Raw genomic sequence first — 13,547 nt, 5'->3', positions numbered from 1 at the left:
GTGATTATTAAAAGCTGTCATTAATATCGTGATTCTAGGGAATTTGTGGCTGTTTATCAGCAGGAGAGACTCAATCATCCGTGGTATTTGGAGCGTGCATGAACACAGCAGACCCCCAAATGTTTTCCTCGTTGCGCGTCATCGGCCATCGCTTTTTTTCCCTCCACCACTCCATCCTTAAAACTGCTGCAGGTCCTCCTCTTGACTATTTGAAAGCCGGTTCCCTGTGACACAGTTTACAGCAGCAGCGTTATCATCCGACATGAGGCTGGGACTCGCCACCCTTGTGTGTTTCTTCAGCTCGGTGTGGCTGACGGAGTGCGCGCCGCCGACCTGCTACTCCCGAGCGCTCGGCCTCGGCAAAGAAGTCATGACTCTGCTGGATAAGATTCACACGTACCATCGCACGGTAGGAGATTTGACACATTCTGCCGACGAGGCTTTGCAGACTGGTAGGACGTGTTATGTTCAATAATGATCCTGTTTGTTGGGTTGCAGAAAACGTGTGCTGAGATTCTACCCACGATCTTCATTGATGTGCACGTAAGTTATAAACAATGTTGGGACCTATGGTTGCGACACATGGAGGGTTAAAGCGGTTCGTATGAAACTGAGTGTTTTGCTTGACACTTGTTTTGTATTAAAACATGTAATACATAGTCAACAGGATGGGTGACACAATCCCTGTGAGATAAGAGCTGTAGCTGCCACAGCGTGCAAGGGGCTCATTACATTCAAGGTAGATCTGCAACGTTCGGTTAATCGACTAATATATTAGTCAATATAAAAGATTAATCATTAACCTTTCTGATAATCGATTAATCACCCAAGTCATTTGTCATTCAAAAATGGCCACATTTTTTTTTTTTTCAATCACTCAAATATGGAAATTACATTTTCTTTCTTAGTTTCATATCATGTATAAAGTGAATATACAGTGTGTGGGTATTGGACAGACATGTTTAAAACCATCACAGTTAACTTTTACTGGGACAATTTTGAATAATATTTCATTATTATTATTATAAAAATAATCGTTAGTTGGAGCCCTGACAAAATGCTATCTGATATGGATCCTTGGCCCTTTGTTTGCTTGTTTAGGTGTTTATAAAACAGTACTTGAGATTCCAAAAAAGTGTACGGTCTGTTGTGCAAAACCTAAAGCTCTGATAAGAGTAAACATTATTCACTAGAACATGTGTCTGTAGCCGAAGAGAGCACTGTTTGTTTTTAAACTGCTGGTTTATCTTTCTAGAACTCATGCATCACAACCAAGCTTCGTGATTTTCTCTACGTGGTGCTGAACCATCCAAACCCATACTGCAGAGAGCGTCCCAGGATGGTTCTGCTGAAACGTAAAATCGAGAGCTTGTCCAACATCATCACCAGAATCTGTTGGCGGGTGAGAGCATCTGAAGCGCCCTGCAGTATTTTTGACCTTAACATTCTTTGTTTCCAGGTCTGTCTAGATCTCATGTTTTCATTTTGTTGGCAGGACTTGGTGTTTTTCACAGATGACTGTGAGGGTATTGACACTGGACACAGTCGCCCTTACTATGCAGAGGACCGGCTGCAGCTACTGCAGGAGGAGAGATGAGCAGTATGTTCCATTCCTAAAAACACCTCAGCAATATAATAACACATGTACAATACACACTGCAGCCCGCATGCATCATTAACAATACATTCCGTGCTGTTTCACGTTGTACCTAGTTGGCTCGTAGCTGCAGACCCATGTTAGTGGACATGTGTGGCTGCATTCCAGCAAGGAGTGCAGGACTTTCCACAGGAAATGTGCTGAATGCCAACCATGCCGATGAAAACCTTGAAATAATAAACCAATAAGAGATGCTTTTGAGCCAGGGCTTTACAGCTGCTTACTTACCGAGGCTGATCAAAGGTTCATGTGTCATTAAGAAAGAAATGCTGTGTTGCCATAACCCTTGGTCTCACCAACCTGTCTTAGAGGAGCATTGTACAGCATTTTGTAAACATTTGCTGATTTGAACATGGTGGTTGAGAATGTGACATATAAATAGATGTCATAAGCATGGCTTTGGCACACTAAGAAGAACATATAGAAACTGTTTGTACTTAAACTGAAGAAAATGTACTTGGATTTAAGCAGAATGGGTAGAACATATAGAGCCCCCACTGTCATGGACATATTAGAAACATGTCTGTTTTTATTTACACAGTATATATGTGTTTCTTATTTTGTAATAAAACGTCTCTTTAATCTAACAGCCTTTGCTTGTTATATTCTTTGAAGTTATTCCCACGATGTTTGCCGACTGATTCCTGGAACAAAATATATGAAGTCTGTGAATCCACAGGATCTCCTTTTTCTAGTTGTTGGTTTTTTTTACACAGGGGAGTTATTTTGTATTTTGACTGATGCTCTGATTTTCACTGCATTTGATATTAACTGATGCAATTTATGAAGTCTTGTCACCACTGGACGAAAAGACAGTTGCATTTCCAGGAATCTTAGTTCGGGTCAAACACAAAAAGTAAAAGTAACTGGCTGTGTTTTTAAAATGTGATTGATGAACTATAAGTGAAGCTGTGTGGTTTTCACACTCCCACACATAACAGAGTAGTTGCCATTATTTTTGACAACAGTGTTATGACATGCTGAGTTTGGGAATTCTTGTTTCTGATATAATGTATGGAGTCTGATGCCCTCTGATGGTCAGACTGTGTAATCTGCATGCAGAAAATCATTTGCTCGATCTTTTAAGCTTGTTAGACCTTAATTATGTAACAAAAGTTGCTCTTACCCATCACAGACTGAGAACTTTTACCTCATATTTACGGTGTTGTTTTGTAACCCCTCATGTCAGCGCAGTGGTTTATCATTTTAGTGTACTGCATTTTTTGTTATAGGAAGTCTATCCTGAACAATAAACCAGATTTTCTTTTGATCAAAACGTTATTGCTAAGAAATGCTATGAGTTGTTGGCTGAATAGGCTTCCCTGATATATCCAGTGTCTTTACATCGACAGTTTATTAAAATACTTTAAATCATAACTTGACTGCCTGTCAGCATTATATTTAAAGAAAAAAAATCAAATGCAGAATATCTGTGTTTGTATGTGTGATTTGACTTTAAAATTGCCTTTCTGATGGCAGACATTAGTTCTTTATTTGATAGATTGTCTACGTGAAAAAAATGCATGTTTGTAATTTGCTGAGACATCTATCCAATAAGCAGCCAAAGATTCTGGTGCTGCTTTGCTATTCATCGCTTTGCCGTTTGCTGCTTTGCTGTTTGTGGCATGGCAGTTCGTGGTCTTGCTGTCAACATATTCTGCATTTCAGAAATGCAGCAATATACTGTTAATTTGTCCATTCCCCAAATTGCCCATACACTGTAGCTGTTGTGCCATTTCTTTTTCATGTGTTAGGCCTGCAGCCTGCTACATATGCAAGATGACGTGTTAGTCGGGTTGCATTGTGCAGGATGCAAGACTGCTGAAAACCTGCTGGGCACCGTTGAAATGCTCCGTCATCTTTAGGGTTGTTAACATAAAACCAGGATCTGCAGTGTTCCTGGATGAGGCTCGTCAGGCACTTCAGGAATAAGAAGCCATCCATGTAAAGGTCATCCATTTAGATATTGAAGGTTTATCCTCACACGGTGTATGACAGTGCCTTGATCTGTCACAAGGTGGTGCTATTTGTTTTAGTTTCATGTTGCCACATCAGACAAGAAAATATTTCCACTATTTTATGCTGCTGATAAATCAGTACAATAAACTGTATATATATATGTGACCCTGACAGACTGAAGATGTTTTTCTCTTTGTGTTTGATTCTGTAATTAATATCAATTCAGAGATTTTAATTTCCAGATTTTATGTGAGACGCAGCACAAAAACATGTCAAAAAAGAATAAAATCTGAAGCCATTGTGTGCCTGCTGTGATGAGAACTAATTAACAGTATTTTTATTAGGAGAACCAAATGCACTAAAACTAAAATATATATAGGTTTTATTAAATAGACAATGAATGACAGACTCTCAAAATTGTAATAATGTTGCAGTATTTGAAGCAGCAAACCTGTTTTTCTAATTGCACAATATTGTATTGTTCTAATATCACAATAATGGCAGACAACTGGATCAAAACTGGTAGGCTACTAAACAAACTCTCACAGCTCCATCAGTCCTGTCAAGAAGATTATATAAATCTGACAACACATACTAACTATAGTTTATAATCATTTAACAGCCAGCAGTTTAATTTGAACCCATGTTTCAAGAACATATCCTGAGCCAAGAATGAAGTTGTTGCAGTTCTAAACTATCAGGTCTGAACCGCTCAATGTTAATGAACTAACCCCAACAAAAACAGGAATGTTAGTGAGCTCAGCAGCATGTGGCTTGTTAAGAAATCAGCCCACAGTGGGCTTATAAAGCTTAATTACGGTGCTTATTGATCATCATTAGAGGGCTGGAGAATCCACTTTATTTTGTTCATTAAGGCAAAACGAGAACAGAACATTAAGACCGCAGGCGGCCAGGTAATTTAACAAAGTATAATGTTCTGGGACACAGCACCAAAAATGCTGCACAATAAAAACAACAACAACTTAGCCAAAGGGTGACAGCAATCATTCTCTGCTTTGGTGAAATAAATTACCTTGTAAAGGACAGATCAGAAACCCATTTACATTAAAGCATTGGTTATGCAATTTTGTTTATGTGGTTTTCCAGGCAATTTTCCATCACATTTAGCACTTTTATTTCATCTTAAGAGAAATGTTGCCTCATTAGTCCACATAAGAAAATGTTTTTCCCACTTTCATTTCCAATAGATTATTGGCACGCATTTGTAATTACGCTGCTGAGTAAATTTGGTTGAGGTCCTAAACTCTCACATATTAGAACAAAGCTTCCCCTCCTGTCAGCCAGGCCTACTAAATAAACGCTCAACTGTTCCACTGGTTTGCACACTGAGGTGTTTAATGAAGGGTCGGTGGAGGAATTCTGATAGCAAAGGTCTAACAAGTTCACCAAACGTCAGTTATAATCAATGGGAGATTACCTTATTGATATATCAGAAGTCAATATTGTCAGTGGCCAAATTCTCAAATGAATCCAAATAAACCATGACATCCCTGCCCCCTAGAGGACATTGCAGGACTTACAAGCACATTAACACAACATTAAGAGGTTTATGATGAGTCATTTTAAAATGTAAGCTCTACTTGTAGGTTGCTATTACAGAGTGACTCATGCTGATCAACACATCAGGTAAGTAGTGATAAATGGTATAAGCAGTGTTTATAACTCAATATGTTGTTAAAACGTTCATCCCCTTGATGACATGCGGCCAAACAAAAAAGTTCAACCAAATCATATTTCCTATATTCTTAATTTGACTTTTTCCATGACATTATGAACTTGCTGTAAGCATTCCTTTTGTTTTTCTATATGACCTTTCTATAATATTTCTGTAAGAACATCTGGTTTCTGCAGGAGGTTGACATTATGTCCTTTTGATACAGGCCGCCGTAGGAGACTGGTGATGATATCTCTGCTGTTAGTGAACATTGATTTATAACATTCTTGCTGCATGAGTCCGTCGCATAATGTGATGCAGAGCAAACACGTGGCTGTGCGTTCAGGTTGGTTGTCCATTATATTAGTAGTAGTAGGCCTACTTGTATTTTGAATGGAAATATTATCCTCCTCCTACTCTATTATGAATCAGAGTCTGACGAATAATTAATGGCGAAATGTAACTTTTATTTGCCCTTTAAAACGAGAACAGATGAAATCTCATCATGAGACTGAAAGGGAAGTCACAGCATCTTAAAAAATTCGTTTCGACGGCGTTTTTGTTGTTGCTGCAAATGATCATTGCGAATAATAATTTTCATATTTTAAAACAATTATTATTGTTTTGGTTTGTTCAGTCACTGTTCGGATTTTCCTAAATTAAACATGATGCCTAAAGCCAATGTTTGCTGAGGGATATTAATGTTATTCATTTAGGTTTAGCTGGATTAAATTAATATTTAGCCTAGTTGAGTAGATTAAAGTGCGGTATATTTTCCAGTTTTAAACTTGTTTTTCGAAACGAAAAAGATTGTTTTCATTTAGGGCTATAACTCCGAACAGAAGGTGGTGGTGTGGTATCTGGAAACAAGATAAAATAACTTGTGTATTCAAAGGATTTTGTCTTGAAAATTATGTGGATTCATCTTTCCTCCTCATTTCATTTAAAAAAAAGCATTATTATTTGTATTAAATGACAAATGCTACCGATAATAACCAATGCAGAAGAAATAACGTTACATTTCTGTTTGTCTTCATTAAATTAACTGGTTTCAAATCATTATGGTAAACTATATTATTTTTAGTATAAAACGTAATTAATGATCAAGTAGGCTATAAAGGTCAAATCCTCTACTTGTTTATGTTAACATTTCAACAGAAAAAAATCACATTATGGGTCTTTGCAATTTACGTTTTGCTAAACAATACAAGTGTTTTTAAACAATGTTTGTTTAAAAATATTCAGAGATTTAAAAAAATGGCTATACTTTCTTCAATAACCTATAGGCTAATAATTTGTCTCGTAAAGTCTAATTTCGTGTCCTCTTTAGGCCTACATCTTTTGAAGAGAAACAGGATAATAAAGGTTAAATGTCGATTAAACATCCCCTAAATCCTCTCCCTTAATAACCATGTATCCGAGCTGCAGAGCAGACTTCTAATAGCCCATGTTCCCTTTTATTGGGGATCTAGGGCTTTTAACTACAGAGTCAAACAGTGTCGTGTGATCTTTTGGATGATATAAACAAGTGAGTTTTGTTTTCTGTTGAAGTCCTGGCGAGATTGAGGGCGGCAGACAAAAGAAAGAAAGAGTTGAAAGAATAGACAGATCCCCTTTGGCTCTTTTGTGTCAAGTTTCTCTTCTTTTCAGATAGTGCGTCCATCCATGTGATTTAAACGCATTGTCATGGATTATGTATTAATTCATGCTTCCTAGACATAGAGGAGCGGAGATTGTGAGAGGAAAATGCACTCTCAATTTAATTTAATACCGTGTTATATTTTTAAAAAAAATGTTACTTATGTAACTATGAGCTGTTATGAGTATTTAATCTATCAAAAGAAAAAGTCATTACAGAGAACATTTATTTCCCCTGAACTAGGATGTTATTGTGATTTTTTTTATATCACTACCAATGTAAAAGCATTGTAATCTTATAGTTTGTCAGCCAATTTAAGATAAACGATGTGTATTATAATAAAGTACTGCATCATATCTTAATGTAGGCTACATCGTGTGTTTATTGTTATTGAAAAGGAAGCAACCGAGTGTTAGATAATTGTAGTGTAAAAAAAAATCCTAAAATGGAAATACTCGAGTACCTTTTTGACACACTATGTTCTTCTAAGTACAATCCTTGAGTAAATGTCTAACTCCCAGCCCTGACTGCAGGACAGCAGCGTGTCAGCGCAGAGGAAATCGCAGCAGAGTCAGGAGTGTTGCCCGTCCCAGTCCCCCGTTGACATTTTAGGAATGATAAAAGTTCCGCCTTGCCTGGAGCTACAGCCTCGCTGGAGCCGGCCTCCGTCTGCGGCAGATTGCCTTTGCTCATTACAGCAATTATTTTTACTTCAATTTAACCCCTGCCTGAATGGCACAGAACCCGAGAGAAAGAATTTTAAATGACTCATTTTAAATGACTTAAATGACCCTGTTTTGTCATTTAAGTCTTCCTGATGGCAGAAAATGACTCATCTGAAGGAGGAAATCTTTTCTTTATGTGCCCCAGATAATATGCTTGTATACACATGGTTGAAACACCCTATTCTCCATAATGGGGTGTGCACCTAGCTCATTACACGCTAAACACTCCATAATAACACCCTTGTAGATTGTTTACATGTGATTTAGCCCATGAGAAGAAGTGATCTTCAATATTTATCGTGTGTTTTGAAGTCAGCACAACTGTGTCAGCCCCCCTCCTCAACATCTCCACCCCCTAAACTCTGCTGGCGCCAACCAAATCTAGGTTAGTTGTTTCAAAGCAATAGGCAGCAGCTGTAGCAAGACATTCCTTTAAATAAGATTTGACAAGTTTAAATGCACACTGCACATCAGCACTGCATGGCTGAAATACCTGCTGCAGAAAGGCTGTCAATATTCTTATGGCATGGGTCACATAAATCCTTAAAAATCCATAAAAGTCTCCATGACATTTCAAATAGGATAATATTTCAAATGTGCTGTTTGATATTCCTATTTTTTAAGATGATTTGAACCGGCCTGTTAAATATAATTCCCTTTGTGTATATTTTCCCATGAAATTGTTTGTCTCAAGAGGCTATGTCCAATATTTTACAAGACTCAGGCCCAGACTTGATCCTAAAATAGATATAGAATCGTAAAAAAATATATAAACTAAACTACAACTAAAACTACTAAAATTGTAAAAAAATAAATATATTATAAGCAGTTCTCCGCTTTGCAAAAATATAAAGCCACCATGCGAGTGTCAGTCAAAACGAACAAATGCTTAAGGAAAAAGAATAAACAATTTATTGTTAAGTTATGTCACAAATATATTCATAATATAAATGAGGATATTCTTCAAATATATACAATATTTTACAGTACACATATCCCTTCCGAAGGGAATCATTCCAACAACAGACGTGTTGTTATAAAAACAAATGCTGTGGTTCTCCAAAGAGCATTACGCATTGATACGAAAGTGTTTTTTTTTGTTGCAGTGTGACAGCAGACCACTGATGAAATCCTAAAATAAGTTTGTTGGGGCAACATGTCATGCTGAGCGGAGTCCCACTTACTCATAGAAGCTGGTTTAATAGCCCTTCTACCTGACGGTATGATGGGGCTATCTTTCACACATTGTGGCACAGAGACTGTCCATACTTTACTGTCCACACTTCACCTGCAATGTTGTCCACTTCTGCACCGCAAACATTTCCACCTTAAAGTCATTTGGTCTCACTCTCAGATTACTTTCTGAAATCTATTGATTGGAATTATAATTAAGTAAACTGACAAAAAATAGATTTAAGACTCAAGATGAAGTGACTAATAAAGTTGGATTATTTTTGCAGTGTGTGAACTTACTGGCGAGGTCAAGAGAAGTGGATAAACGTCAAGCTCCTCAGAAGGGGGTCAGTTTGGAGGTCTTGGCCCCCTGACAGGACTTGACACTGAGCTCACCGCCAGGATGCCTCTTTATTTAGTAAAAAGTCACCTGTCCTCGGGCCCCTCTTCTTGCTCGGAGCCCTCAGAAAGTAGTCTAAACCCCCTTTTGTCCCACTGCACTTTCCCCTTGTCCTTCATCCATGTCAAGCGAGGTGGTACATACTGTATCCGACGTGCGCGGCGTACAGTCCCATGGGGGAAAACCGGCAGCGAGTGCCTGTGGAACGGGTGCGAGCCATAGGATGCGGGGTGCGCACCGAGAGGAAAGGAAATCCCGAAAGCTGGAGGCAGCATAGGTTTAGCTGCCATTTTCAATTTCTCAAGTTCTGCCTCCTGCAGCCGCTTGGCTTTGGCCCTCCTGTTCTGAAACCAGATTTTCACCTGTGTTTCCGTCAGGTTAAGGGAGCTGGAGAACTCTGCGCGCTCGGCGATGGAAAGGTACTGCTTCTGCCGGAACTTCCTCTCCAGAGCCAGCAGCTGGGACGTGGTGAAGGGGGTCCGGGGCTTTCTATTCGTCTTGTGTTTACGCAGGGGACACGCAGGAGGACTCAGCCTTCCTGTGAATAGACATAACAAAATTAAAATCATGAACATTTAGCACCATGGATTTCAATACGCAATGGCAAATATATTATATTTTATAAAAGTTCAAACACAAGCACAACCCTAAACATATGGAATATAGATAGCCTACTAACTATATCATGCACTGACAACAAACTTACGTGGAGGCGTGGGAGAAAAACGGGGACTCTGTAGCCATGAATTTCTCTCGTTACTGTCCGGGCTCTCGGGTTTTATCAACACGTCGTCAGACATGTTCATGATGTCGCCCACCGAAAACGGGGAGCTCATGGGTAAAGCAGGAGTATCCATCAGACTACCGAACGAGCCCATCCTAATGCCCTTCCCCAGCGCATGGGACGTCCCGGGAACGGACAGGGCATCCGGTGATACCACCTCTCTGCTGGGTTTCCTGTCGGCCATCAACGCCTCGACGCTGAAGGGCAAAATAGCAACTTTGGGCTTCACGGGCTCCTCCACGGGACTCAGGCTGGTCTGCATCTCGACCCGGCTGACGAGCACTGAGCGGGGGGGAAGCTCTTCGGTTTTCAAAGCAGCGGTTAAAGCTGACATGGCGATCGATGGGGCCATACAGGTCCGAATGGCACTAGTTGACTCTCGTGGGTACAGTGCAAAGAGTTAAGCAAAGTTACTGCGCTGCGCCCTAAGGTGACGGTATCCTCATGTTTATGTGACCAAATTGGAGTGCAGGGATATAATAAGGCAGGCGTGGAGAGAGAAGCGGCCAATCAGGGGCGAGATGGGCTGGACCTGGACTTAAAAAAAAAAAAAGAATCACAGTGGGGAAGTTAACAATAGTCACAGAAAAAAAAACTTCAGATGAACATAAACACAACCCACTCTTAATGGGCCGTGGTTTCATTAAAACTAAATCCCTCAAAAATTATGCATGTTTATCCTCCCATTAAGTTATTGACATTTTATAAAAGCAGTGGGCATTTCTATTCTTATTTCTGCTCTTTTATAACTTTTCTTCCCTAAACAGTTTGATATGCTTTATTCACATGATGACTGCTTTTGGCCATGTGCTAAATCTGGCTGGAGTGAGTCTTGAATGTTGCACAACAGTTTACTGCTGCCTCTTTATGTGATGAACCTCTTGCAGCGCGCTGTTTATTGATGGCTGTGGGGCTCTAATCAGATTGAAACACACAGGCCTTCGCAGTCATTTAGGGGTAATTATCGGGCTTGGGGGAGGGATCAGTAGGATTTTCCCCCTTTGACTACATCCATTAAAGTCAAAAATGATGTGGAGTCGCGGGGCAAGGGGGAGGAGGCACAGTGGAGCCAGGGAGAGATCTAACCCAGGACTGTCATTGATTTCCCTGGGTATGCTATTTACCTCCCCATTACGCACAGTCCTTAAAAATAGGGGATTTTTGTTGTTGTTGTATTCATTGCAGAAAATAGTAGGCTAATCTGGATATATGGTACATTTTGAATTCAAAAACAAAAACATATTCTCATTTAAATTATTTGAAATGCCTGAATATTGTTCACCTTTTTTGCTGTGAGGTCAGTTCTCATGAAAGCGTCTGCGTCGCTAATTGCCAAGCATAAACAATCTGTCACGATTTGTCAGTCTCCCTAATGGGCAGACAAGTTATGTTGTTTTTAGGCGCCAGCAGCGCTCGGATCAAAGCGCCCGGCTTTAGGGAGACTATTGAAGGAGTTGAACCCGCACCGAGAGCGCAGCACCGCCTCCTCCGCTGCCCACCCTAGCCCAGGGACACTGAGCCATTCAGCCTGAAAAATTAGCTTTTTCCCAGCCGATCGCACGCCATTTCCATCTATTCAAATGAGCACTATGGTCGGTGTAAAAGTAAGGCTCTTCTGAAGAAAAGGTCAGCATCCCTTCAATGAAAAGGATTCCTCGATGTGTTTCCCAACATCTACACTGGACCACAGATCCCTGTCTGAGGAGGTGTTTTTTGCTTTTTGTGCAGGAGTATGTGAGGCGTTAAATACAGTGGGTGGTTGTGAGACCTCAAACCAATCGTCCTCATAATCTGTCTGTCACTGTGCCATAACGTTACCAAAGGGAATTAATAAACCCTTTGCAGGACCACAGGGGTACGTGGACCCCAAACCACTGCCTCATAAAGTTTAATCTTACTGTGCCTATAGCATTGAAATCATTAATGTCTTTCCTGGCTTGAACATTGCAATTAACATTTCAAAGTGACACTGTTATTTGACCTGGCACGTGCTTACCTGCTTTGCATCCATGAGCAATAAAGATGACACGATAAGGTAAATAATTCGCTATTTGGAGAGGTTTTTTATTATGGTAATTTGAGAGGAAGTGGAATCAAATACAATTATCTTGTTACTCTTATAAATATAAAATAAAAATGTGACATGTATTAGGATAATAAATCAATACAAGTTATCTCTTTGAAAATGCGTCTTCTTGAACAACAGGCATATGAGTGATTTCCGGTTTCCACGTTCATTTGCAGCCTCAGGTGTTTCCTAATAGTCGTTTTGCATTTGACAACAGATAACCTTCTTTGTAGGAAAAAAAAACTTAACACAAGTCTTAATTTATCATTTCCTCAGCAGCACATCCTGTGCAGGTAGCAGGGCCTCCACGTGCAGCTGCAGTGTGTTTGGAAACACTTAAAGCCTCTAACCTGGAACGAGTGGCATTGCTCCGAAAAGCTTTGAAGTCACCGGAGTCTCCGGGGCCGCCGCGTCCGTCTGAAGTCCCCTCAGCTCGGGGCTGGAACACTTAACCCGTCCTCCAACACCAACTCGTTAAACGTGTGCGTAAACACAAATAGGCACACATGAGACGCATTAACGTGTGCAGTTTGTTAACGTGCAGCAACAACGCGTATCCTGCTAATTGTTCCTGCTGGTGTACTCGTTCAGAAACCCATAAATCATATTGATTCCGAAACACTGCAGATATGTTATAGGGCTACTATTCCGACTGTGTTTCCCTGACTTCTGATTTGATAATATAATGAAGTTGATGAAAAAATACTTCATGCAATAATGAAATAACATTTGTTTTATTTATGATGTCTGCTTCACACCTCTAACTTTTCTTTACTTGATGATGTATTAACTTGCCCAGAAGTTGATTTTGATGAGCCTCTATTTAACCTGTTTGTTATTTTGTCTCCACTTTATTTGTCTTGTGAACAGAGGGACAGTGGTGCTGGAAAACAACGTTGCTGGCAATTAGCATCCCAAACAGTGGCTTTTAAGAAGACTGATGTGCCATGAAGAAGGCGATTACCATACTGTTTTATTTAAATCCCAAGGCAACAAATGAGGGCCGAGCTGAGGTACAAAACAACTGTTAGGCTCATCGGGCCTTTATTTCACTTTATAAACTACTTTGATTCCCAGTCAGGAGGCAGGGACTCTCACACAAAGGCCCATTGTTGCCTCCTCTCAAAGTTGTCTTAACCCTTTTCATGCAAGGTCTGTCAATTTAGACTGTAAAGACATAAAAGGGAGGGTCGATGTCAAAAGGCATTTTCAGGCAAAATGTTTGCACTTGGTGAGAGTAAACGACTTTCGTGTGGGGACAATGCACTCACGTGAGTATGAATTCTAAACCCTGGTCATATTTTAAATGTGGTCAAATGTGTGCCAGCTTACAATTTTAGAAGTGAATTTGTTTGTCACATTTTAGAAAGAAAAAACAGTTTCACATTTCAGTGATTTTAGGAAAATGTTAACTTTATGATGCACCTCGGGGAGATGATAGGAAACAGCCTGCAGTCTATCTCGAGG

The 13,547-nt window shown here is 39.9% G+C and overlaps 2 protein-coding genes across 2 annotated transcripts; one reads left to right on the top strand and one right to left on the bottom strand.

Annotated features, from left to right (window-relative positions):
• Positions 1-106: 106 nt before the first annotated feature.
• Positions 107-2,249, top strand: LOC117561921 (cytokine-like protein 1). Its single transcript, XM_034239588.1, has 4 exons — positions 107-409; positions 499-543; positions 1,256-1,402; positions 1,496-2,249. Exons 1-4 carry the CDS (start codon positions 263-265, stop codon positions 1,595-1,597), a joined length of 441 nt encoding a protein of 146 aa, XP_034095479.1. The 5' UTR covers positions 107-262; the 3' UTR covers positions 1,598-2,249.
• A 6,295-nt stretch (positions 2,250-8,544) lies between these two features.
• Positions 8,545-10,453, bottom strand: msx1a (muscle segment homeobox 1a). The gene is given in 3 exon segments (XM_034239463.1): positions 8,545-9,409; positions 9,411-9,766; positions 9,935-10,453. Coding segments are annotated over 3 exon segments (843 nt in total). The 5' UTR covers positions 10,365-10,453; the 3' UTR covers positions 8,545-9,352.
• Positions 10,454-13,547: the final 3,094 nt, after the last annotated feature.

Source organism: Gymnodraco acuticeps, unplaced genomic scaffold, assembly GCF_902827175.1.
Source record: "Gymnodraco acuticeps unplaced genomic scaffold, fGymAcu1.1, whole genome shotgun sequence".
Lineage (NCBI taxonomy): Eukaryota > Metazoa > Chordata > Actinopteri > Perciformes > Bathydraconidae > Gymnodraco > Gymnodraco acuticeps.
Note: the sequence above shows the minus strand (reverse complement) of the source record. Positions and strands in the feature narration are given on the sequence as shown.